General features: G+C 55.4%; 2 protein-coding genes across 3 annotated transcripts in view; one reads left to right on the top strand and one right to left on the bottom strand.

The window, feature by feature from the left end:
- ACADS (acyl-CoA dehydrogenase short chain) overlaps positions 1-21,858 on the bottom strand; it is a 379,518-nt gene that overhangs the window by 11,000 nt on the left and 346,660 nt on the right. The gene's annotated exons all lie outside the window — the stretch shown is intronic.
- The window catches only part of CMKLR1 (chemerin chemokine-like receptor 1), a 35,833-nt gene that overhangs the window by 10,715 nt on the left and 3,260 nt on the right, over positions 1-21,858 (top strand). Inside the window, exons 2-3 of one of the 2 annotated variants that reach the window (XM_007525260.3) lie at positions 13,778-13,875; positions 18,859-18,939. In XM_007525260.3, coding sequence (XP_007525322.3) covers positions 18,937-18,939 — 3 coding nt within the window. In that variant the 5' untranslated portion in view covers positions 13,778-13,875; positions 18,859-18,936. The remainder of the gene's footprint in view (positions 1-13,777; positions 13,876-18,858; positions 18,940-21,858) is intronic. The other variant, XM_060192978.1, reaches the window with a different exon arrangement.

A 21,858-nucleotide genomic window follows, 5' to 3' on the forward strand; every position in this document is an offset into this window, starting at 1 on the left:
ATAACCCTGGAGACAGAGAGACCTCACGGCACTGGAACTCCCCCTGTTGCCATAATACCTTTCAGGTGGTGCTAGGCTTGAACCTGGGCTCCATACACACCGGATCCAGTGAGTTCTCTCAAGCCCAGTTTAAAGACAATCCAGCTAGACTCAACCTGAAAATCTAGTGGTCCCCAGAGTCCTCTCGGTTGGTGGGGGTGCTCTGACAAAGCCTCACAGACCAGGTGGGTAAAAAAGAGTAGGCCTAGGGAGCACAGTGGGTTAAGTGCAGGTGGCACAAAGCACAAGGACTAGAGTGAGGATCCCGGTTTGAGCCCCCGGCTCCCCACCTGCAGGGGAGTCGCTTCACAGGTGGTGAAGCAGGTCTGCAGGTGTCTGTCTTTCTCTCCCCCTCTCTGTCTTCCCCTCCTCTCTCCACTTCTCTCTGTCCTTATCTAACAACAACGACATTAATAACTACAACCATAAAACCAACAAGGGCAACAAAATGGGAAAAATGGCCTTCAGGAGTAGTGGATTCGTAGTGCAGGCAATAACCCTAGAGGCAAAAAAAAAAAAAAAAAAAAAAGAAAGGAAAGGAAAAGAAACATCAAGCCTGTGCCACTCATGCTTCTGGAGGCTGGGAGTTCAAAGCCAGGACCCAGTGGGCTGAGTCTAATGCAGACCGGTGACCGGGCCCAGGGGCTCTGTGGGGTCTCCTCTGTAAGAGCATGGATCCCACTCGTGAGAGCTCCCCACTCCTGACCCAACCACCTTCCACAGACTCTGCCTCATAATGACATCCTGGGAGTAGTGGCTTGTGGGGTGGGGGGCAAAAGGTTTCAGGTCATACCTTGGCACCAGTCCCCATCACCCCTTTAAAGATGGAAGTGGTGCTCAGAAAGTGGGAGGGAGGGACTGGCACAGGGGCCCAGGAAGGTTGTGAGTGGAGCGCCCACTGTGTGCCAGGGTTTGGGGTGCAGGGAGTGGCCAGCTCTGCACTGGGGGGCTGCAGCAGAGCAGCGAGATCACATGTGAGCAGAACTGGGCTAGCTAGAAGGATGGTTGACCTTCCTTCCTTCCTTCCTTCCTTCCTTCCTTCCTCCCTCCCTCCCTTCCTTCCTTCCTTCCTCCCTCCCTCCCTCCCTTCCTTTCTCTCTCTTTCTTTCTTCCTTTTTAAATATATATATTTTTATTATTGGATTGAAACAGAAAGAAACTGAGAGGGGAGGGAAAGATAGGGTGGAGAAAAGACAGAGAAACACCTGCAGCCCTGCTTCACCACCCGTGAAGCTTTGCCCCTGCAGGTGGGGACCGGGGGCTTGAACTAGGTTCTTGCATACTGTAATGTGTGCTTAACCGGGGCATCTGGCCCCTCTTTTTTATTTCAATATTTATTTATTTTTTTATCAGATAGGTAGATAGATAGATAGATAGATAGATAGATAGATAGATAGATAGATACTAACTAGAGCCCTGCTCAGCTCTAGCTTATGGTGGTGCTGGGAATTGAACCTGTAGCTTTGGAGCCCCAGACATGATAGTCTTTTGTAGAACCACTGTACTGCCTCCCCAGCCTGGGGTGGTTGGCTTGAATGGTGGAGTGCATGGGGCCCACTCCCTTTCGTCCCCTATGACAGTCCCTTTGTCTGAACATGCTCCTGTGACACAGGATGGCTCACAGCCCCCAGGGCCTCCACCCTGCAAGGTGCCACAGGAAGCGAGGGGCAGAGGCCCCGGGTGGGGAGGAAGTGTGGATCTGAGTGGCTTCCCGGGAGGACTTGGTCTGAGCCCTAAGGAGGAGCTGGTGGAAATAAGAGCCAGTGCAGGAAGGGGTTGGTGTGAGGGGTATCTGCTGTGACAGTCAGCAGGGGTGGGGGTGGGGCTCTGGGTTCTCACCCCGCAGAGCCTTGAAGGTCCCACCTAATTTCCCGGGTGGCCCAACACGCCCCATTTCACCAGAATAGCATCCCGGGAGCTCCGGATGCTGCTGTCTGTGAGCTGGGGCCCAAACGCCCACAGTGGCTCCACCAGGAGCTGGCGGGGTGTGGGGTCTGGGCCTGCAGAAAGTTTGAGGTCTGAGCTTTATCTCCGGGGGCTTTTGGTCAGGAATCAAGGGAGTCTCCCTGGCATCTGTCCTGGCTGAGTGAGCAGCCTTCTCCCACCACGCCCCGGATCCCGGGGGGCTGTAGATGCAGAAGCTGGGCAGACACCAGGTGTTTCCTCTTGGGGTTAAGGAGAGTTGCCTTGGGGTTACTTGGTCACTGGATGAGGGGACACTTGACCTTTCCAGCCAGAGACCTGACTGTGGTGGCTGCTTCTGTCTCCTGGCTGGCTGGGAGACCTCCCAGAGGAGGTCTGAGCTGAGCTGCCCCATGCCTCAATTTTCCCTGCTGTCTATTGGGGATCACTCTGGAGAGGGGTGCTGCTGGGTGGTGCTGAGGTGGGGCTGAAGCTGAAGGCAGGGTCTCAGGGAGAGGGGCTGGTTGTGGTGTGCATGGTGTGTGTGTGTGGGGGGGAGGGGGCACCAGGGACTTGGACATCCTGTATCATGGAGGCTGAGGAAGAGGAGCTGAATTAGAGGGGGGGGGGGCTCAAGGTCCACATGGCCTAGGTCCCTGGGGGAGAAGGGTCCTGCCACCCACTGGGCCACCAGGCTGGAAGGGACTCTGTGACGAGGAAAGAATTTGATTGGCTGCAGCATTCTGCTTGGACCTACAGGGGAGGGGTCTCTCCCCAGAGACACGGGTGATGGACTCAGTGCTCCCGGGAGGAGGCTGAGCGGGAGGGGCATTGGCATGGGGCAGGGGTCAGAGGGCAGGGGGCAGAGTCAGATGACATTTGCAGTGCTTGCTGTTCACTCTCCCCTGCACCCCCTGCGTGCCCCTAAAAGCAGGGCCGAGATGGGGAGCCCCAGGGAGGCCAGGGAAGCAAGGTCCCTGGGCCTCAATGGCTTTCTGTTCTCTGCTTCCCCTTCCCCTTTGAAGGGCTCAGAGGGGCTGGGGCAGGCAAGGGAGGCTTCTGGGGGTGCTCCCCCTGGGACCTGAGGCTGGAGGGAGCCCAGGCCTCCTCTCTGTGCTGGGCTGCTCCCAGGTCCCTCCCTCCCTCTCCCAGCTCTGCTGCCTCCCTACCGGAAACTAGGGAGTCAACAGCAGCACCCCCCGCCCCCTTTCAAATAGCCTTTGATATGGTTCCCAGATGCTGGAGGAATGGGTTTCTTTTTTTTTTAAATATTTATTTATTTATTTATTTTCGTTGCCCTTGTTTTATTGTTGTTGTTATTATTGTTGTTACTGCTGTCATTGTTGTTGGATAGGACAGAGAGAAATGGAGAGAGATGGGGAAGACAGAGAGGGGGAGAGAAAGACAGACACCTGCAGACCTGCTTCACTGCCTGTGAAGCGACTCCCCTGTAGGTGGGGAGCCGGGGGAAAAGTTTTTTTTAAAAAAAGATTTATTTAGGAGAGTGTTCCAGAGCCCTGCTCAGTTCTGTTATAAAGTGGTGCTGGGGGTTGAACTTGCAGCCTCAGGCCTACACGTCTTGTGCTCTATCTGGCCGAGCTATGCTTCCCCGTCCAGGAAGAGGCAGAGGCTGAGGCTCAGAGACAGAGCTACCTGTGTAAGGCCGCACAATTCCTACGGGGCAGAGACCCCTGGCTTGCCCACCCTGGGCTAGTCTGTCCGCCCAGAGCCCACCTGCCTCTCTGTTTCCAGAGCTTTCCACATGATCTGCACTGCAGACACTCCCCGCGCTGCCCGGAGTGGCTCCTCAGGTCTGTGACCTGTTCTAGACCTTTCTCTCTCTGCACACGTCCAGCTGAAACCAAACCAGTCCTCCCGACCCACCCCCACACAGCTGAGGAGCGTGTTCCTGAGCAGGACACCCGAGGCCATTGAAGACCCCTTGGTAGGTGGTCAGCCCTCTGATGCCAGGTGAGGGGAGTGTTCAGGTCCAGAACCTTCTGGGAAGCAGTGACAGCGGCCTCCTCTGCTTGCAGGGCTCCAGGGACAGGAAGTTCCCACATCTCCATGCTTCCCCAGGGCCCTTTTTGTTCCTCCCTCTGGCTGGAGGTGAGGCGAGTCCTTGGCCAGTGTTGGTCATTATGCCAGGTCCCCTGCATTCCTTGACGCTGTGGTCTATTTACATAATCGTTGTTTTGCCTGAGACCTGTCCTGCCTGCAGATATTGGTTTATCCCACTGGTTAGAACCTTCGCAACAGCTGCTATGGAAGCTTTTTACGTTGGAGCTCTTTTCTTTTCTCCACCCCCTCTCCTAGCCATTTCCTTTTCTGACCTGCCACTTCTGTTTCAAAAGATATAAAGGTGTTGTCTCTGATCACTAAAGGCATTGCATTGCGTTCCTGCTCAGCCACGAGTTCCTGGTCTCTTCTCTCCCCTGCGACGCAACCTGACAGGCCAGGGTATGTGTCCTTGGCCAGGGTGCTTGTCCTCTCTGAGCTTTTGTCAGAGGAAAAGGGGGGAGGCTGGTCACCAGGCTGTGAGTAAGGTGACAGAGGGAAGGACAGGAAGGGGCCACAGACCAGCATCTTGGGCTGTCAGGGACCGATGCTTGGTGTGTGTGTGTGTGTGTGTGTGTGTGTGTGTGTGTGTGCGCGTAGGGCTGATTCTTGGCAGTGACCAACTCTCCTGGGCAGGGGTGGAAGTGGCTTTGATACCCTCCTCCCCTACCCCAGGGGTGACCGGGGGCCTGTTCACAGCTGAGGTGGCTATCCCATGCGTCAGGATGGAATCAGGAGGACAATGGATGCAAGCCAAAGACAGCTTGGTGCGGGTGAGGGGCTCCAGTAGCTTCTCTGGGGGGTCCAGTTCTGGGGCTGGCAAGGAGGCTGGGTGCATGGCAGGTCTCTGTGTCTCGCTTGCAAGTCCTGCACTCTGCCCACTGTAGTGCTTCCACGGCAGGGGCCGGGGGGCTCAGGAGCCTGGTGGTTTGAGTGGCAGCTGCTGAGTCGCAGCCGAGGCCCCAGCTGCCCTTTATACACCTGCTTCTGCTCCTCCTTCCCTGCCGCCTCTGCTCAGGTGACCCGGTCCTCTTCACCCCTTGCGCCCTGCCTTTCTATTTCAGTTTTGTCTGCTCCTGGGCTTTATCTCCTCAGAATGCACGCACGCACGCACACACGCACGCATAGGGCAGTACACTGCTTGCAAGGTGGCCGAGGTCCGTCCTTTAACATGGCCGAGGAGTACTCCCTTACAGGGCCAAGCCTTCAGTGGGTGTTCTGAATATTGCATCTGTGAACACGGGTATGTGTGTCCGTTCGAGTTAGTGTTTCTGGGTCCTTTGAGGAAATGCCTGGGAGTGAGCACGGAATCTTTGGGTGTTTCCATTTTTATTTGTTTAAGGATTCTCTGTTCCATCTTTCACAAGGGCTGTAGCGGTTAGCATCCCCACCCAAGTGGAGCAGAGGCCCTCTTCCTTCCTATCTTCCTCCCTTTCTTCCTTTCTTTCTTTCTTTCTTTCTTTCTTTCTTTCTTTCTTCTTTCTCTCTCTCTCTCTCTCTCTCTCTCTCTCTCTCTCTCTCTCTCTCTTTCTTTCTTTCTTTCTTTCTTTGTTTCTTTCTTTCTTTTTCTTACCACCAGAGTCATTGCTGGGGCTCATCCAGAGTCATTGCTGGGGCTCAGTGCCTGCACTATGAATCCACTGCTCCTGGAGGCCATTTTTCCCATTTTGTTGCCCTTATTGTTGTTATAGTTGTTGTTGGATAGGACAGAGAGAAATTGAAAGAGACGGGGAAGACAGAGAGGGAGAGAGAAAGATAGACACCTGCAGACCTGCTTCACTGCTTGTGAAGCAACCCCCCTGCAGGTGGGGAGCTGGGAAGCTCAAACCAGGATCCTTACACCGGTCCTTGTGCTCCAGTCATATGCGCCTAACCCTATGTGCTACCTCCCAGCCCCCTAGAGGTCCTCTTTCATCACAACCTCGTCAACACCCATTGTTTCCTGTTGTTTTCCCTCCAGGGTTATCGCTGGGGCTCGGTGCTGGTGCCGGCAGTATGAATCCACTGCTCCCCCGGTGGCTTATTTTTTCCATTTTATTGGACAGGACAGAGAGAAACTGAGAGGAGAGGGGGAGAGAAAGACAGACACCTGCAGACCTGCTTCACCGCCTGTGAAGTTTCCCCCCTGTCAGTGGAAGCTGGGGACTCGAACCTGGATCCCTGCTCTTAGTACTGTGTGTGCTTAACCCGGTGCGCCAACGCCTGGTCCCCTCTTGAGGTTGCTCCCAGCTGTGAGGGTGTCAAGGCTGCCCTTCTCGGGGATCACTGTACACTCATCACAAAAGTGGGGTGTAGGGAGGCGGCAAGAGCTGGGGGGTCTGGCCCACAGCTGGAAGGCAGCATGGTGGGGGTTCTGGCATTGGCAGTGAAGAATTGGGCCCCTTTACTGCTGCCAAGGGTCTCAAGATAGGCAGCCAGAGGCTAGCTCACCTGGCACTGCACATTCTTCATGGCGCTCAAGGACCTGGGTTCAAGCCCCCCAGCCACTGCTTGGGAGCACCGGTGTGAGGCAACTTCACGAGAAGTGGAGTGGGGCTGTGCTGTCTCTCCTTCTCTCTGTATCTTTCTCCCTCTCTGTCTCTCACCCTTGTCATTAAAAAAAATACAATTCTTAAGCGCAGGTGGCACAAAGCACAAGGACCGGCATAAGGATCCCGGTTCAAGCCCCGACTCCCCACCTGCAGGGGAGTCGCTTCACAAGTGGTGAAGCAGGTCTGCAGGTGTCTATCTTTCTCTCCCCCTCTCTGTCTTCCCCTCCCTCTCTCCATTTCTCTCTGTCCTATCCAACAACGACAACATCAATAACTACAACAATAAAACAAGGGCAACAAAAGGGAATCAATCAGTCAATCAATCAAATGCAAGTCTGCTGGGAGCGGAGGAATTATGCTGGCGTGGAGCCCCAGAGATAATGCTGGTGGGGAAACCAAATTGCAAGATATCAGATCAGAGGAACAATGTCAGGGAGATCAACTTGAAGACCAAACCGTCTCTGGCTTGAGCCGGCCGTGTGCAAACCCAGGAGTCCTAGACAGAAACAGACACCCCTGTACCCCCGCACATCAGGGACAGTGCCTCTTCCTGGGGGGCACTTTGGAGGTGGTATCACCCTCCAGCTGACGGGGAGGAGGAGCAGGATTTTATCGCTTTCTGCAACCTTCTAGAACCTCCAGGCTGCGTCCTCTCTGCTCCTCCCTTGGCCCGGGACGCTGGCTGCCCCTCGATCAAGCTGGGTTTTGCTCCTTTTCCTTCTCCAGACGGGCCCACCCATGAGAAGAATTTGGGACATGACTTATGTCTGCCTTTCCCCTCCGTCCTGGCTCTGCTTTCCGTCCCCACCCACGGCTCTCTTCCTCCTTTCACTCTCACTTTTAATTTATGTCCCAGGGGTGAATTGGTGAGCCTCTTTTGGGCTCCCCCATCCCCACTTCTGGACCCATCTGATTGATTTGCAGCGGCCGGAACCACAGACCCCCTGAGCGCCCAGGTGCTGCAGCACCCCAGCACCATGCCGGGGAGGGGGGCACTGCCCCTGCCACCCAGGTGGGGGCCAGCAGGCAGGGGGTTAAGAAGGGTGCAGAGGAAGTGGTGGCCGAAGGCCAAGGTCAAGGGGAGGAAGCGGCCGCTGCCAGGGGAGGGCGGTCTTGGCCGGGTGACTGGGGCCTCTGTCTAACCCATGAACCTGCCAGGTCGCATGCAGGGCTCATCTCAGCAGTGGCCCTGGAGCAGCAGCGCTGTCAAACAGTGGGCTGCCTTGCTCTAGAGATTCTGCTGCTGGAGGTGAGGGGAGAGAGGGAGACAGGGAGAGGGAGAGAGACAGGGGGAGAGAGAGGCACAGAGAGACAGAGAGGGAAAGAGACAGACACAGAGAGAGGGAAAGAGACAGAGAAGGAAAGAGAGACAAAGAGAGACAGAGAGAGACAGAGGGAAAGAGAGAGATAGAGAGGGAAAGAGAGGCAGACACAGAGACAGAGAGACACACAGAGAGGGAAAGAGACAGAGAGGGAAAGAGAGACAGAGAGGGAAAGAGAGACAGAGAAAGACAGAGAGGGAAGGAGAGACAGACACAGAGACAGAAAGGGGAAGAGAGACAGAGGGAAGGAGAGACACAGAGACAGGGAAAGAGAGACAGAGAGGGAAAGAGAGACAGAGAGGGAAAGAGAGACAGACAGACACAGAGACAGAAAGGGAAAGAGACAGAGAGATAGAGAGGGAAAGAGACAGAGAGACAGAGAGGAAAAGAGAGACAGAAATGGAGAGACAGAGACACCAAGAGATAGGGAGACAGAGACAGGGAGAGAAACAGGGAGAGGAGAGCCACTCTCAAAACAGGACTCAGAGAGTTCATTTCGGCTTATTTTTTTTTACACCTTTTTTTATTCAGGGATTTTCCATCACCAGAGCTTCAGTACTCTGGGCTATTTATTTATTTACTTATTATTTATTTATTTATTCATTAGTTTATTTATCTTTTCCAGAGCCCTGTTCAGCTCTGGTTTACAGTGGGTCAGGGAATTGAACCTGGGACCTCTGGTGCCTCAGACAGGAAAGGCTTTTTGCAGAGCCATTATGCTGTCTCCACAGATCTGGCAAACTTTTCTTAGAGAGACAGAGACAGGGAGACAGGAGGAAGGAACACACCACAGACCAAAGTTTCTCCCAGTGTGGTAGGAGCCGGGCTTGAATCCGGCAAATCAGACGCACCATCCAGGAGAACGCTCCTTCCAGCCCATGCTTCTGGTTATCTTTTCTTTCTTTCTTTCTCTTTCTCTTTCTTTCTTTCTTTCTTTCTTTCTTTCTTTCTTTCTTTCTTTCTCTCTCTTTCTTTTTTGTTTCTTTCTTTCTAAAGATTTTAAAAATATTTATTTATTCCCTTTTGTTGCCTTGTTTTATTGTTGTTGATATTGATGTCATTGTTGTTGGATAGGACAGAGAGAAATGGAGAGAGGAGGGGAAGACAGAGAGGGGGAGAGAAAGACAGACACCTGCAGACCTGCTTCACCGCCTGTGAAGTGACTCCCCTGCAGGTGGGGAGCCAGGGGCTCGTACCGGGATCCTTACGCCGGTCCTTGCGCTTTGCGTCACCTGTCACCTGCACTTAACCCGCTGTGCTACTGCCCGACTCGCAGTTATTTTATTTCTTTGGTGGTGGTGGTGGAGGGGACTTCCCAGGAGGAGACCTTCCCCATGTGAAGGTGAGGCAGAGACACTGCCAGCTGCCAGGAGTCCCCTTGGGGCAACCCCTCCAGCCATGACTTGGAGGATACTGGATTTTTTTTTCTGCTGCCAGTTTTTCTGGCAAGAACCTTCTTCCCTGCAGAGGCTGGAGGGTGTGTCCTTGGGGAAGTGACAGCACAGTGACAGGGTCTGGAGGAGGCCAGCCTGCCCACTCCTTCCACCCCAAGCCTGGGAACAGGGTGGGGGAGCAAACTCCAGGTCCTGGTTGCAACAGTGGCAGCTTTGCCGTCATGTCAGCTGCCTGGGCCGTAGCCAGTGAATTCCAGGGGACCAGACCTGCCCGGTGTCCCCAGGGTCCCTGTGCCTGGGGCTGTCGGCTGGGAGGGGGGTGACTTCAGGCTCTTGGGGCCAGCCAGCAGGACAGAACCAGTGGCCTGACCTGTCCAGGGTACAGTGACCTCTTCCCTGGGGAAGTGAGGTGAGGGCCCCCCCCCCCCTGAGCTGCAGCCATGAATGTGTGCGACTCGGAGACACAGGGTTCTGGTCCAAGAGGATCCCCGATGGACCAGTGGTGGGCTGTCAAGGGCAGGTGACAGAAGACAGGGTGTCAGATGAGACAGGTTCAGATCCTACCTCTGGCCCTGCCCGGCTCTGAGATCCCAGGCTGGTGGCTCTGCTTCTTTTTGTCTGTTCCCACATCTGTGAAGTGGGACTAGAAAGACCACTGTGGGGGTCTGCTCTGCAGGGACTCATGTCCTGTACCCCTCCCCTCGGCCTCTGTCCCTCTTGTCCCCACTCACGCCCTGGTTAGGGCATCTGAGTCCCCGGAGGCCTCCCCGTCTTGTGCTCTCACACCAGCCCCTGGCCCAGCTGGACGTGTCTGGTGACTTCATTTTTCACCCTCTTAAGGTCCAGGGCTGGGGGGGTAGGTGTTGCCATGATGACCAGACTGCATCAGTGGCTTTGGTGACAAGGTGGGGGGCTCTCAGACCTGGGGACCCCTCACTGACCAGCACTGGGGACCCCTCTCTATCTCGTGGCTCCTCCCAGAAGACCCCTCAGGTCTCCACTCATCCTAGATCTTTCTCAGAGCATCAGTGGTTGCTGTGGAAACGGCTCTTGAAGCCAGTCTGGATGTCGGGTCTCCCAGGCTCCCCGGCTCACTGATGCCCCCTGCACCCCTCCCCACCCCATCCCCAAGACTGACACTCCTGGGTGACCCTGGACAGGAAAGAGGATGCTGCCCCACTTTAGCCACTGCTGCCCCGTCTCCATGGGTTCCTTCGAGAAAGACGGACACCTCTCTGCTGAAGCTCATCCATGCCTCCCTAATGCTCACAGGATAGAGTGGGTGCTTCTGGGAGGGTTCATAATCTGAAACCCTCTTTTCTCCCATCCTGTCCGCCCCTCCAACCCCATTCATGCTTCTGTGCCCCTGCACACACTGGCCCCTCTGGAGGCATGTCTCTCTCCTTTGCTCTGTTTAGCAAAGGCTTTGCATCCCCTTCAAGCCTCTACTGAAATACCACCTCCTCCAAGAAGCTTCCCTTTTACTCGGCCTTTTACTAACTGGCCCAGGTGGACAGCACTGGAGTGACCGGTGTCAGGATATTCCGCTCCTGCACAGAGACCATGCTGGCTGAGAAAGCTGGAAGTGACCTCTTTTTGTTACGGTTGGATTTCTCTTATTTCTACACCAGCAGGGACCCTGGGCAGGCAGGTTCTGAGACCGACTGCAGCTTTGCTCCAGAGTCAGGGGGGGCCATGGAGAGGAATGGGGACTGCGGGGAACCCTACCCTGAAATGCAGAGCTGGCCTGACCACTTTGCCTGCAGCCCGGGCTCCAGGTGACATCTCAACCTCATCTCCACATGGGGGAGGGTGCTCCTCCCGGGACCCCCTCACCACCAAAGAAATAAAATGACCAGAACCAGGGGCTGGAGGGAGGGTTCTCCTGGCTGGTGCACCTGCTTTGCCAGAGGCCCCTTGAATGCCTTCGCCAAGCCCTTTGCCTAAGACATCACCACCTTTCTTTCATCTATTTATCTATTTTTTATACTTTTTTTTTTTTTGCCTCCAGGGTTATTGCTGGGGCTCAGTGCCTGCACTATGAATCCACTGCTCCTGGAGGCCATTTTTTTCCATTGTTGTTGTTGTTGTTTATATATTTATTTTTTATTTCCTCCACGGTTATTTCTGGGGCTTGGTGCCAGCACTACAAATCCACCTCTCCCTGTTGGTCAGTTTCATTTTCTGGTTGGCCATTTCTTCCTTTTTTTTTTTTTTTCTAATTTTTTTTATTATATAGGACAGAGAGAAATTGAGAGAGGACAGGGAGATAGAGAGAGGGAGGGAAAGATAGACAACTACAGACCTGCTTCACCCTCTGCAGAGGTGGGGAGCAGACCCCCTGCAGACGGGGAGACAGGACTTGCACTCAAGTCTTTGCTTTTGGTAATTTGTGTACTTAACCGGGTCTGCCATCGCCCGGCCTCTGACATCACCCCCTCCATGTTCTGCTCCCCTCTGACTTCATTACTCACCGTATGTTCCATTCGACTCCCCCACCCCACCCCAGCATTTGCTGGCCAGGCCAACTCACTCATCCTTGTAGCAGCCCCAGGGTGTGGGGGGGTCCTGCCCCCTCCCCCACTGCCAGAAGGGGGCATGGAGGCACAGAGAGGGGTGGTGACTCACCTGATGTCACACAGCTGGGGAGGGGCGGCCTGGGGACTCGAACCCAGGCAGTCTGGCTGAGAGATGTTAGCTTTCTTTGTTCCTTATTTGTGAGTGTGTGTCCTGCTGTGTCCTGCACACAGTAGGTGCTCAATACATAGTCTGTGGAGCGGGGAGCCCGGCAGCCGGGGAGCTGTGGAGCCAGGCCCAGCTCTGGAAGGAGTCTTTGGCCTCTTTTCCACTAACCGGTCGTCAGGGCCAGCTTGTCGGAAGTCTCTCAGACTCCCTGCGGGCTTGAGTCAGCCATGGGGGGAGAGGAGGTGGGGGGCGCACCCCACCCTCCTGGCCCTCCAATGGGGCTTCTGTCTGCTGACCTCTCCCAGGAGACGTGCCAAACCCGCTCTCCTGGACCCCAGGCCCGTGCTGAGCACACTTCCTCCTGGATGGGGCCAGGGAGAAGCTTCCAGGAGGAGGCAGGAAGTCTCCAGAATGAGGGGTCTGGGGGGGCGGATGGGCTCCAGATGTGCAGGCCTCTGTCCTGGGCTGGAGCAGATGGGGTGTGTGAAGAGGGGGAGGGAGGGGGTCCTCTGAGTTCTCACGCTTCCTGACATCAGGTTCCTCCATCCGGGGAGGGCTGGGGGTGGGTCCAAGCTCTCCTTGGACCCCTCAGATTGTAACAAGAGCAGCAGAAATATGCCCCTCAGCTTCCCTATGTGAAATAATCCCCAACCCCCTTTCTGCACCCTCTGCTCTGTGAACCCTCTGGGCCAGGAGACCAAGCCATGGCCCATAGAGGAGCTGCCACCTGCCCAAAGCCGCCCGGCCTGCCAGGCCCAGCTCTGGGAGCCGTGACATGATGTGATGTGACTCATGGGGGAGAGCCAGGCGCCCTCTCCTGGCCTCCTGAGTGGGTGACTTCAGGAAGGATTTAGAAGCTGCATTGCTCAGGTCCTTCTGGCCAGGGAGTTGGGGGTCTCGTGCTACACAGACCACTTCCTTCCATGCCCACTCCAGCCCCAGGGCAGGGCTGGAGGTGGGGAGGCCCCAGCCAGGCCCCAGGAGGGGCCTCTGTGAAATCAATTAAAAAATAATAATACACTTAAATGTAATACACTTAAAATGTACCCCAGCTTCCTGGCACCCACAGCAATTCATAGAAGACCTTTCTCCGGTGTCTGTTATTCAGAATCTCCCAGCCCCAGAGCTTTGAGCAGGACATGGTGTGTGTGTGTGTGTGTGTGTGTGTGTGTGTGTGTGTGTGTGTGTGTGTGTGTGTTGTGGCCAGGCCACCCTCACTCAAGGGACAGCAGAACGGGGTGGGGGAAGGAGGGTGGCATCTAGCTGGACACCCTCTGAGACCAGACAGACAGACAGTGGGTGAGTTTACTATGAAGTCAAAAACCAAGGACTCTCGTTCATGAGGGACTTGAACCCAGGGCCGGCCTTCAGGTTGCTCCGAGAGAGCTGGTCTTAGGCTTGGGTCCTGCTGTGGGAGTTTCTGTGCTGTGTGTGTGTGAGGGGAAGAACCTTAGAGAGTCTCAGACATCCCACAGCCAGAGGTCCGTGTCTCCCTTGGGGTCACTGGTTTGTTGAGGTGGCCAGGCTACGACATTTGTGTATTTGTCTTGTTTGTTTGTTTGTTTTTTCTGACTGACCTGTGAGACTTGGGGGTCAGACCTTGTGAACCTGGGGACCGGATGTCACAGCAGTTGTTCTCCGGGATCCTGGATGGCTGACTGGGTGGAGGTCCCATTTCAGCTTCCTCTGCCCCCCTGCTGCTTTGCAGAGTTGGGGTTCTGACTTTGGGCTCCCACAGATGCCCAAGAGATAGTGGCTTCAGGATGATTTCTTTGTCAGCTCACGTCCACTTGAACGGGAGGGAGAAAGAAGGTTCCAGAAGTTTTCCTGCTCTCCTTTCTCCCAGCCCTGTGGGCCCGGCTGCTGCCACCCCCAGACGGAGTGGGAGGCTCCGGGCTGCAGAGGAAGCAAGGAACTAGGAGTCTTCACAGGCCTTTTCCCCAGGTTCGTGTCTGCCTTGTAGCTTTGGGCCTAAGCTGAGGGGCCTGGGGACACAGCGTTGGGGACCAGAGAGGCTTTCTGGCTCAGAGGGAGAGCCACACATGCATGCTGTCTTGCTGGGGGGTCCTTGGGGGCTGGACTCTAACAGGATAATGGGGTAGGTTTGGGGACAGAGCCCACCGGGGAGGGAGGACTGTCTCTCAGACTCAAGGAATGAGGACCCAAGAGAGAGCCAGCTGTTACAGCATGCAGCTTGCCATGTACCAGGTACTGGGTTCGAGCCCTGGCATCACACAAGAGCATCACAGCACTGGAGGAAGCTCTCTGGATGGTGGGTTGATGCTGTGCTGTTTCTCCTGCTCTCCTCCCCTCTCCTGCTCTGCTCTCTAGCTGAGATTTTAAAAGAATGAAAAGCTCATCCGGGAGCAGTGGAATCACATATGCACGAGGTCCTGGAGGTATAAAAAAATACTCAGTGAGGTTTGAACTGGGGTGCCAGTCAGCAAGCAAGGGGAGGATTCTGGGGTCTCCTGCACGTTTCGAGGGACCTCTGAGCTCACAGGCTGTGTAGGTCCAGTGTGGCAGCTCCCCTCCACCCCCACCCTGAGCTCAAACACGGGCCCATTCAGACCTGGGGAGAATGGTCAGCCATTGGGCGATCAGCTCAGGCCGTGGTGACTCAGTGTAAGCTGGTGTGGGCGTGGGACCTGGAGGAAGCTCCCAGCACAGTAAGCTAATTTGGTCCCGGCTGGCGGCCAGGACTCAGCCCAGCATCTGCTAACAGTTTCCAGGCCCCTGAGCCTGGCAGAACCGGGTGTCCAGGAACTGTAACCTTGAGGTGTATGCTGGCATCATCTGGGGGACCCGGAGAGTTCCCCCCCACCCCGTCTTGAGGGCGAGGAGTTGGTGGCTGGGACTATGAGGGACCCTGAGTTAGCCAAAGGGGGCCATGAGGGGAGGGGGCCCTTGGGGCTGGCAGAGCCCCGTCCTTCCCAGCGGCAAGCTCAGGCGGGATATTGGGCCAGTGGAAAGCAAAGGTTTGGGGTGCAGAGTCTGTGGTTCAGATTTTGGGTGGACACCGTCTGTGCTGTGTGAGCTGCGAAGCCTGCGGAGAATTGAACTGTCAGCACCCCCACCCCCACCGCGGGCCTCCAGCAGACCCTCACCACCCAGCCTGGGGGAGCAAAGGCTGCAGGCTGTCAGAGGGATGCAGAGCTGGTGGGAGAGCGGGTGGCACCAGGCCAATGTGGAGGGAAGCTTCCAGCCTCCCTGCTGGGCTCCCACGCCCACGGGCCCTGTTAAGACCCAGCCTGAGGGTCTGCAGCCAGGAAAAGGCTTGGCCAACACAGGACATCGGGCAGCAGAATGGCTGAGCCAGCCAGGCGCTGAGAGGCCTGCAGGTGAAGCCCTGGGCCGGGGGGTGGGGTGGTGAGGGAACAGGGGGCACCCTGGAGAAGGGGGCAGAGAGAAGGAGACGAGATGCTCAGCCAGGGAGAGAGCAGGAGTGAGATATAGGGAGAGAGACTGAGATAGACCTGGACAGACAGACACCCAAGGAGAGACATGACCAGTAAGACAGACAAAGAAACAGGGACACACAGCCAGACACAGACACCCAGGGATAGAGACAGAAAGGCAGGGGCAGACAGACACCCAAGGACAGAGAGACAGGGACAGAGACATGAACACACAGACACCCAGAACATGGACAGAGAGACATGTGCAGAAAGACACAAAGGGTCAGAGAGACATGGACAGACACCCAGGGACAGAGAGACATAGACAGAGAGACCAGATATGGGCAGATAGACAGAGACAGAGCATAGACAGACAGACACCAGAATGGCAGACAGATAGGGATAGAGACCTGGATGGAAAGGGGGTGTGTCCTCTGCAGCTCCAGCCCCGTCAAGCGGAGAGGAAGCAGAAGGCACATCTGTGGCTCAGATGTGTCCGTCTGTCCCACTGTCCCCTGTGCCCAAGGGGGGGAGACTGGGGGACGGGGTTCATGTGTCCTGAAGGTGTTGTGCCCATGCTCCCCAGGCCAGCCGGGCCTTCCTGGGCCCATGACTCCCCCCGGTGCCCCTTGGGGGGGATGATGAGAAGAGCCTGCCGGCAGCACCCAGCACCTGCCTGGCCAGGGTGGCAGAGGCTGTCAAGTGGGCGCACCCTCCCAGCACTCAGGACAGGACAGATTTCTGGGGGCTGGGCTCTCTAGCCTGCTGTCTGTAAGATGCAGTCCCAGGACCCTGCCACAGTGGCCTTGGGCTCTGGGAGGCTCCACTGAGCAAAGACCAGAGGATTCTGGGATGTTCTGAGGAGGCAATGACAAGCGGCTGGGCGGCTCAGTGGGCTCTGAGTCTGAAGGTGGCCGTGCCACCCGCTGGCCGGCCACTGCGCCCCTGTCTCACCTGAACCGCCCAGAAGCTTAGTCCTCTGGTACCCGACCTCCCCCCCCAAGGGGGAGCCTCAGGCTCTAGGCAGAACATCTCAGGGCTGCGCCCACGCTGCCTGGTGGAAGTTACGCAAGCCGCATCTGCCTGAAGTTTTTGGTTTCTGCCAGGGAGGAACCAGATGTGGCCTTGACTCCTGTAGCTGCCCCAGGAGGCTCTGCCGTGGGTGTGGGCCGGGCAGGAATCTTCTGCCTGGGAGACATCAGGACCGGCAGGGGTGGGACTGGCCAAGGAGGTGCCCAGACCCTGGCCTTGGCCCTCGCTGGGCTGGGGTGTTCTTCCCTCAGTTCTAAGTTCCCCTCCCAATACGGGGGGGGGGGCTGCCAAGGCCGCTGTCTTGGCCCCATGCCCTGTGCCTGCCTCAAGTGGCTCTATCAGGGATGTGGGTGCTGCCTGGCCGGTCTGCACTTTTCTGGCCCTGGGAAAGGAGGGCAAGGTGCCGATCTCCCTCCTCTCTCTCCCCCTCTCCCTCTCTCTCAGTGGGGCTCAGTGCTGGCATTACAGATCCACTGCTCCTGGCAGACATTTTTCATTTTTATTGGCTAAGACAGAGAGGAATTGAGAGAGGAGGGGGAGATAGAGAGGGACAGAGAAAGATATACCTGCAGACCTGCTTCACCGCTCATGAAGCGTTTCCCGCTGCAGGTGGGGAGCCAGGGGCTCAGACCCGGATCTTTGTGCCAGTCCTTGGACTTAGTACTAAGTGTGCTTCACCGAGTACACCACCACCCGCCCCTCCTCCCTCCATCTGCAGCTGCATCCCCCCACTCCACCGTACCCCTTTTTTTGCTTTCTTGCTCCTTCCCTCCCACCTCCCTGTGCCCCAGGGGTCTCTGATCAGCTCCCCTCCCCCTGCCCTCGCGTCTTGCAGGGTCTCCCTTGGGCTTGGCATCCCTGTAGCAGCTGGTTCTGAGACCACCCCTCTCCCGCCACTGACATTCTCTGAGACCACACATCTGTCCGCTGTGTTCTTCTGTCATACACACCCGTGGCCCTTTGTGCCAGGACAGCTCTGGGTGTGGGGGTCAGGAGGGCCTGGGAACACCCCCCACACACACACACACACACTCACACATCCACTCACCCAGGATAGGGTGGTAAGAATACTTGGCCTCCTGGAACATCACCTCCATTGTTCGGGGGAGTTTGGTTGAGAGCCAAAGCCACCTGCCCTGCCCTGGGTTCAATCCCCTGCTCCCCACCTGCAGGCGGGATGTTCTCTGTCTCTCCCCCTTTTTTATCTCCCCTCTCTCAATTTCTCTCTTTCCTATCAAACAAAATGGAAAACAAAAAAAGGTAAAAATACCCACTGGGAGCAGTAGATTCTTAATGCTGGCACAGAGCCCCAGCGATAACCCTGGTGGCATTAAAAAATAGTGGGGAGTCGGGCGGTAGCGCAGCAGGTTAAGTGTACGTGGCGCAAAGCACAAGGATTTGTATAATGATCCCGGTTCAAGCCTCCGACACCCCACCTGCAGGGGAGTCGCTTCACAGGCAGTGAAGCAAGTCTGCAGGTGTCTATCTTTCTCTCCTCCTCTCTCCATTTCTCTCTGTCCTATCCAACAATGATGACGACATCAATAATAATAATGACTACAACAATAAAACAAGGGCAACAAAAGGGAATAAATAAGTATTTTTTAAAAATAGTGGGGAGTCGGGCGGTAGCACAGTGAATTAAGTGCAGGTGGTGCAAAGTGCAAGGACCGGCATAAGGATCCTGGTTCAAGCCCCTGGCTGCAGGGGAGTCGCTTCACAGGTAGTGAAGCAGGTCTGCAGGTGTCTGTCTTTCTCTCCCCCTCTCTGTCTCCCCATCTCTCTCAATTTCTCTCTGTCCTTTTTTTTTTTTTTTTAATTTCTCTCTGTCCTGTCAAGCAACAACAGCAGCAATGACAACAATAGTAATGACAATGATAAGGGTAACAACAAGGGCAAGAAAGTGGGCAGAATGGCCGCCAGGAGCGGTGGATTCATAGTGCAGACACCGAGCCCCAGGAATAACCCTGGAGGCAAAACAAAAAAAGTGATGGTTCCAGGCCCAAGAAACTGTTTACTGAGCATGTGTGGCATCCAGGTTCTGCCGTGAAGCTCTCAGCTGTGTGGTCCTGGGCAAGTTGCCTCCCCTCTCTGAACCTCAGCTTTCTCACCTGCAAACTGGAATTATATTTGTGTTGCATGGAACCTTGTATAGCTGTGTCTGGTGGGTGGTGAGTGTTCACAGAACCCCCGTGAAAATAGTTAAGCCGGCCTTTTCCTGGTCTTAGAGCATTTGAGGACTTTGGCTAGAATTATCTAGTGATTTCTGATTTGTGTAACTGGGACCTCACTTCTTCATTCAGACAAAGAGTGGGAGACTCAGCACAGCATCAGAGCTTCCTCTGGTGCCATAGCAACCCCCCATGTGGTGCCAGGGTACAGTAGGTGCCTGGGTGCACAGTGGGGTCTCTGAGCGGGTCCTTGTGTGTCCTGGGGGTGTCCCCAGCAGCCTGGAATGGTGCTTCCTGTCCCTTAACCCCTCGTCCTTCCTCCCCAGGTGTTTCCCGCCGTGCCCGGGGCTGAGTGGCCAAGGACCTGTCCTGCTGAGCTTCGGACGCTGTCCAGTGTCCAGTGAATGGTGAGGACTCCTGTGGTCTCAGCTCAGAGGGGGCCCTGCCCAGTGGGGACGAGCAGTGTGACTTCCCCAGGGTGTGGGGAGGTGGCTGGAGCCACAGTGTCATGTGGCTCTCCTGTGGGTACCCCACGTCCGGGCCCCTCTGGCCCGTCTGGGACCGCTGGGGACATTTTTGAAAGAATGGGAAGCGCTCAAGGAGGCCGCAGAACCAGCCATCTGAGAGGCAAGACTCTGGAGCCTGGGCCCCCTTTTTCCGGCTGTGTGTCCTCAGGTGGGGGCTGTAGCTCATCCGAGGACAGAGTGTAGGCTGTAAGGGCGTGGTGAGGGCCTGGCGTCCAGGAGATGTCGGGAGACGTGGGCTGCCTGAATAAAATGGCAGTGTCTGCGGTGTGGAGACTTCCAGTGACCTGCTCAGAGCCAGGAAGCCTGCCAGTCTCTCAGTCTCTCAGTCTCTCAGTCTCTCAGTCCCTCAGTCTGTCAGTCCCTCAGTCTCTCAGTCTGTCAGTCCCTCAGTCTCTCAGTCTCTCAGTCCCTCAGTCTCTCAGTCTCTCAGTCCCTCAGTCTGTCAGTCCCTCAGTCTCTCAGTCTGTCAGTCTCTCAGTCTGTCAGTCTCTCAGTCTCTCAGTCCCTCAGTCTCTCAGTCCCTCAGTCTCTCAGTCTCTCAGTCTCTCAGTCTCTCAGTCCCTCAGTCTGTCAGTCCCTCAGTCTCTCAGTCTGTCAGTCCCTCAGTCTCTCAGTCTCTCAGTCCCTCAGTCTTTCAGTCCCTCAGTCTCTCAGTCTCTCAGTCCCTCAGTCTCTCAGTCCCTCAGTCCCTCAGTCCCTCAGTCTCTCAGTCCCTCAGTCTTTCAGTCCCTCAGTCTCTCAGTCCCTCAGTCTTTCAGTCCCTCAGTCCCTCAGTCCCTCAGTCTCTCAGTCCCTCAGTCTCTCAGTCTCTCAGTCCCTCAGTCTCTCAGTCTGTCAGTCCCTCAGTCTCTCAGTCTCTCAGTCCCTCAGTCTCTCAGTCCCTCAGTCTCTCAGTCCCTCAGTCCCTCAGTCTCTCAGTCTCTCAGTCTCTCAGTCCCTCAGTCTCTCAGTCCCTCAGTCTCTCAGTCCCTCAGTCCCTCAGTCTCTCAGTCTCTCAGTCCCTCAGTCTCTCAGTCCCTCAGTCTTTCAGTCTCTCAGTCCTTCAGTCTCTCAGTCCCTCAGTCCCTCAGTCTCTCAGTCCCTCAGTCTCTCAGTCTCTCAGTCCCTCAGTCTCTCAGTCTCTCAGTCTCTCAGTCCCTCAGTCCCTCAGTCTCTCAGTCCCTCAGTCTCTCAGTCTCTCAGTCTCTCAGTCCCTCAGTCTCTCAGTCCCTCAGTCTCTCAGTCTCTCAGTCTCTCAGTCCCTCAGTCTCTCAGTCTCTCAGTCCCTCAGTCTCTCAGTCCCTCAGTCCCTCAGTCCCTCAGTCTCTCAGTCTCTCAGTCTCTCAGTCTCTCAGTCTCTCAGTCCCTCAGTCTCTCAGTCCCTCAGTCCCTCAGTCCCTCAGTCTCTCAGTCTGTCAGTCCCTCAGTCTCTCAGTCTCTCAGTCCCTCAGTCTCTCAGTCCCTCAGTCTCTCAGTCCCTCAGTCCCTCAGTCCCTCAGTCTCTCAGTCTCTCAGCCCCTCAGCCCCTCAGTCTCTCAGTCCCTCAGTCTCTCAGTCTCTCAGCCCCTCAGCCCCTCAGTCTCTCAGTCCCTCAGTCCCTCAGTCCCTCAGTCCCTCAGTCCCTCAGTCTCTCAGTCCCTCAGTCTCTCAGTCCCTCAGTCTCTCAGTCTCTCAGTCCCTCAGTCTCTCAGTCTCTTAGTCCCTCAGTCTCTCAGTCTCAGTCTCATAGCTGTGATGGATCACTTTTTTCTTGTTTTCTTTTTTTTCCAGACCCTTGCTCAGCTCTGGTTTATGGTGGTACTGGGGATTGAACCTGGCATCTCAGAGCCTCAGGCATGAGAATCTTTTGCCAAAATATTATGCTGTCTCCTCAGCTTCAGCCTCTTTTCCCCCCTTTACTGGCGGGGATTAATAGTTTGTAATCAAGAATAAAATGCAATAGTTGGTACATGTGGGACATTTCTCAGTTTTCCGCATGACACTCTAACTTCCCACCTAGGTCCTCCTCCGCCATCATGTTCCAGGATCTGAAAGCACCCCCCTCACATCCCAGAGTCCTTTACTTTGGTGCAATACACCATTTAAAAAAATTATTATCTTACTTATTGGATAGAGATAGCCAGAAATCAGAAATCAAGAGGGGAGGGGGAGACAGAGAGGGAGAAAGACAGAGATACCTGCAGCCCTGCTTCACCACTCACAAAGCTTTCCCCCTGAAGGTGGGGACCAGGGGCTCGAACCTGGGTCCTTGCACATTGTAACATATGTGCCCAACGAGGTGCACCACCGCTTGGCCCCCACCATTTTATTTAAATTATGTGTGATAGTTCACCTGGATAGTAGTTCCGCTGTGTCAAGCTCTCAGCTCAGGTTGAGGAAGCTTTAGTGTTGTGGTCTCTCTCTCTCAATATATTTTAACTGTGCTTATTTATTTATTGGACAGAGACAGAGAAGTTGAGAGAGGAGAGGGAGTTAGAGAGGGAGAGAGACAGACACCTGCAGCCCTGCTTCACCACTCACAAAGCTTCCCCCCTGCAGGTGGGGGCCTGGGGCCTTGTGCATGGTCACATGTGTGCTCAGTCAGGTGCCCTACCACCTGGCCCTTTCTCTCTCTCTTTCTACTTGAAAAAAAATCAGCTCAGAGAGGTGAATCCCCAGTGATGACAAAAGGAGAAAAGGAAAAAAAGAAAACCAAGATTGATTTATTTGAGGCCCTAGTGTCAGTCTGGCTCATGAGGAGGTACTGGGGCTCAAGCTCTGAGCTTCATGCCTGCAGGCCCAGCCCTCCCTGCCTGCTTTGCTTCCTGGGCCAAACAAATT

The sequence above is a fragment of the Erinaceus europaeus genome, chromosome 6 (genome assembly GCF_950295315.1).
Source record: "Erinaceus europaeus chromosome 6, mEriEur2.1, whole genome shotgun sequence".
Taxonomy (NCBI): domain Eukaryota; kingdom Metazoa; phylum Chordata; class Mammalia; order Eulipotyphla; family Erinaceidae; genus Erinaceus; species Erinaceus europaeus.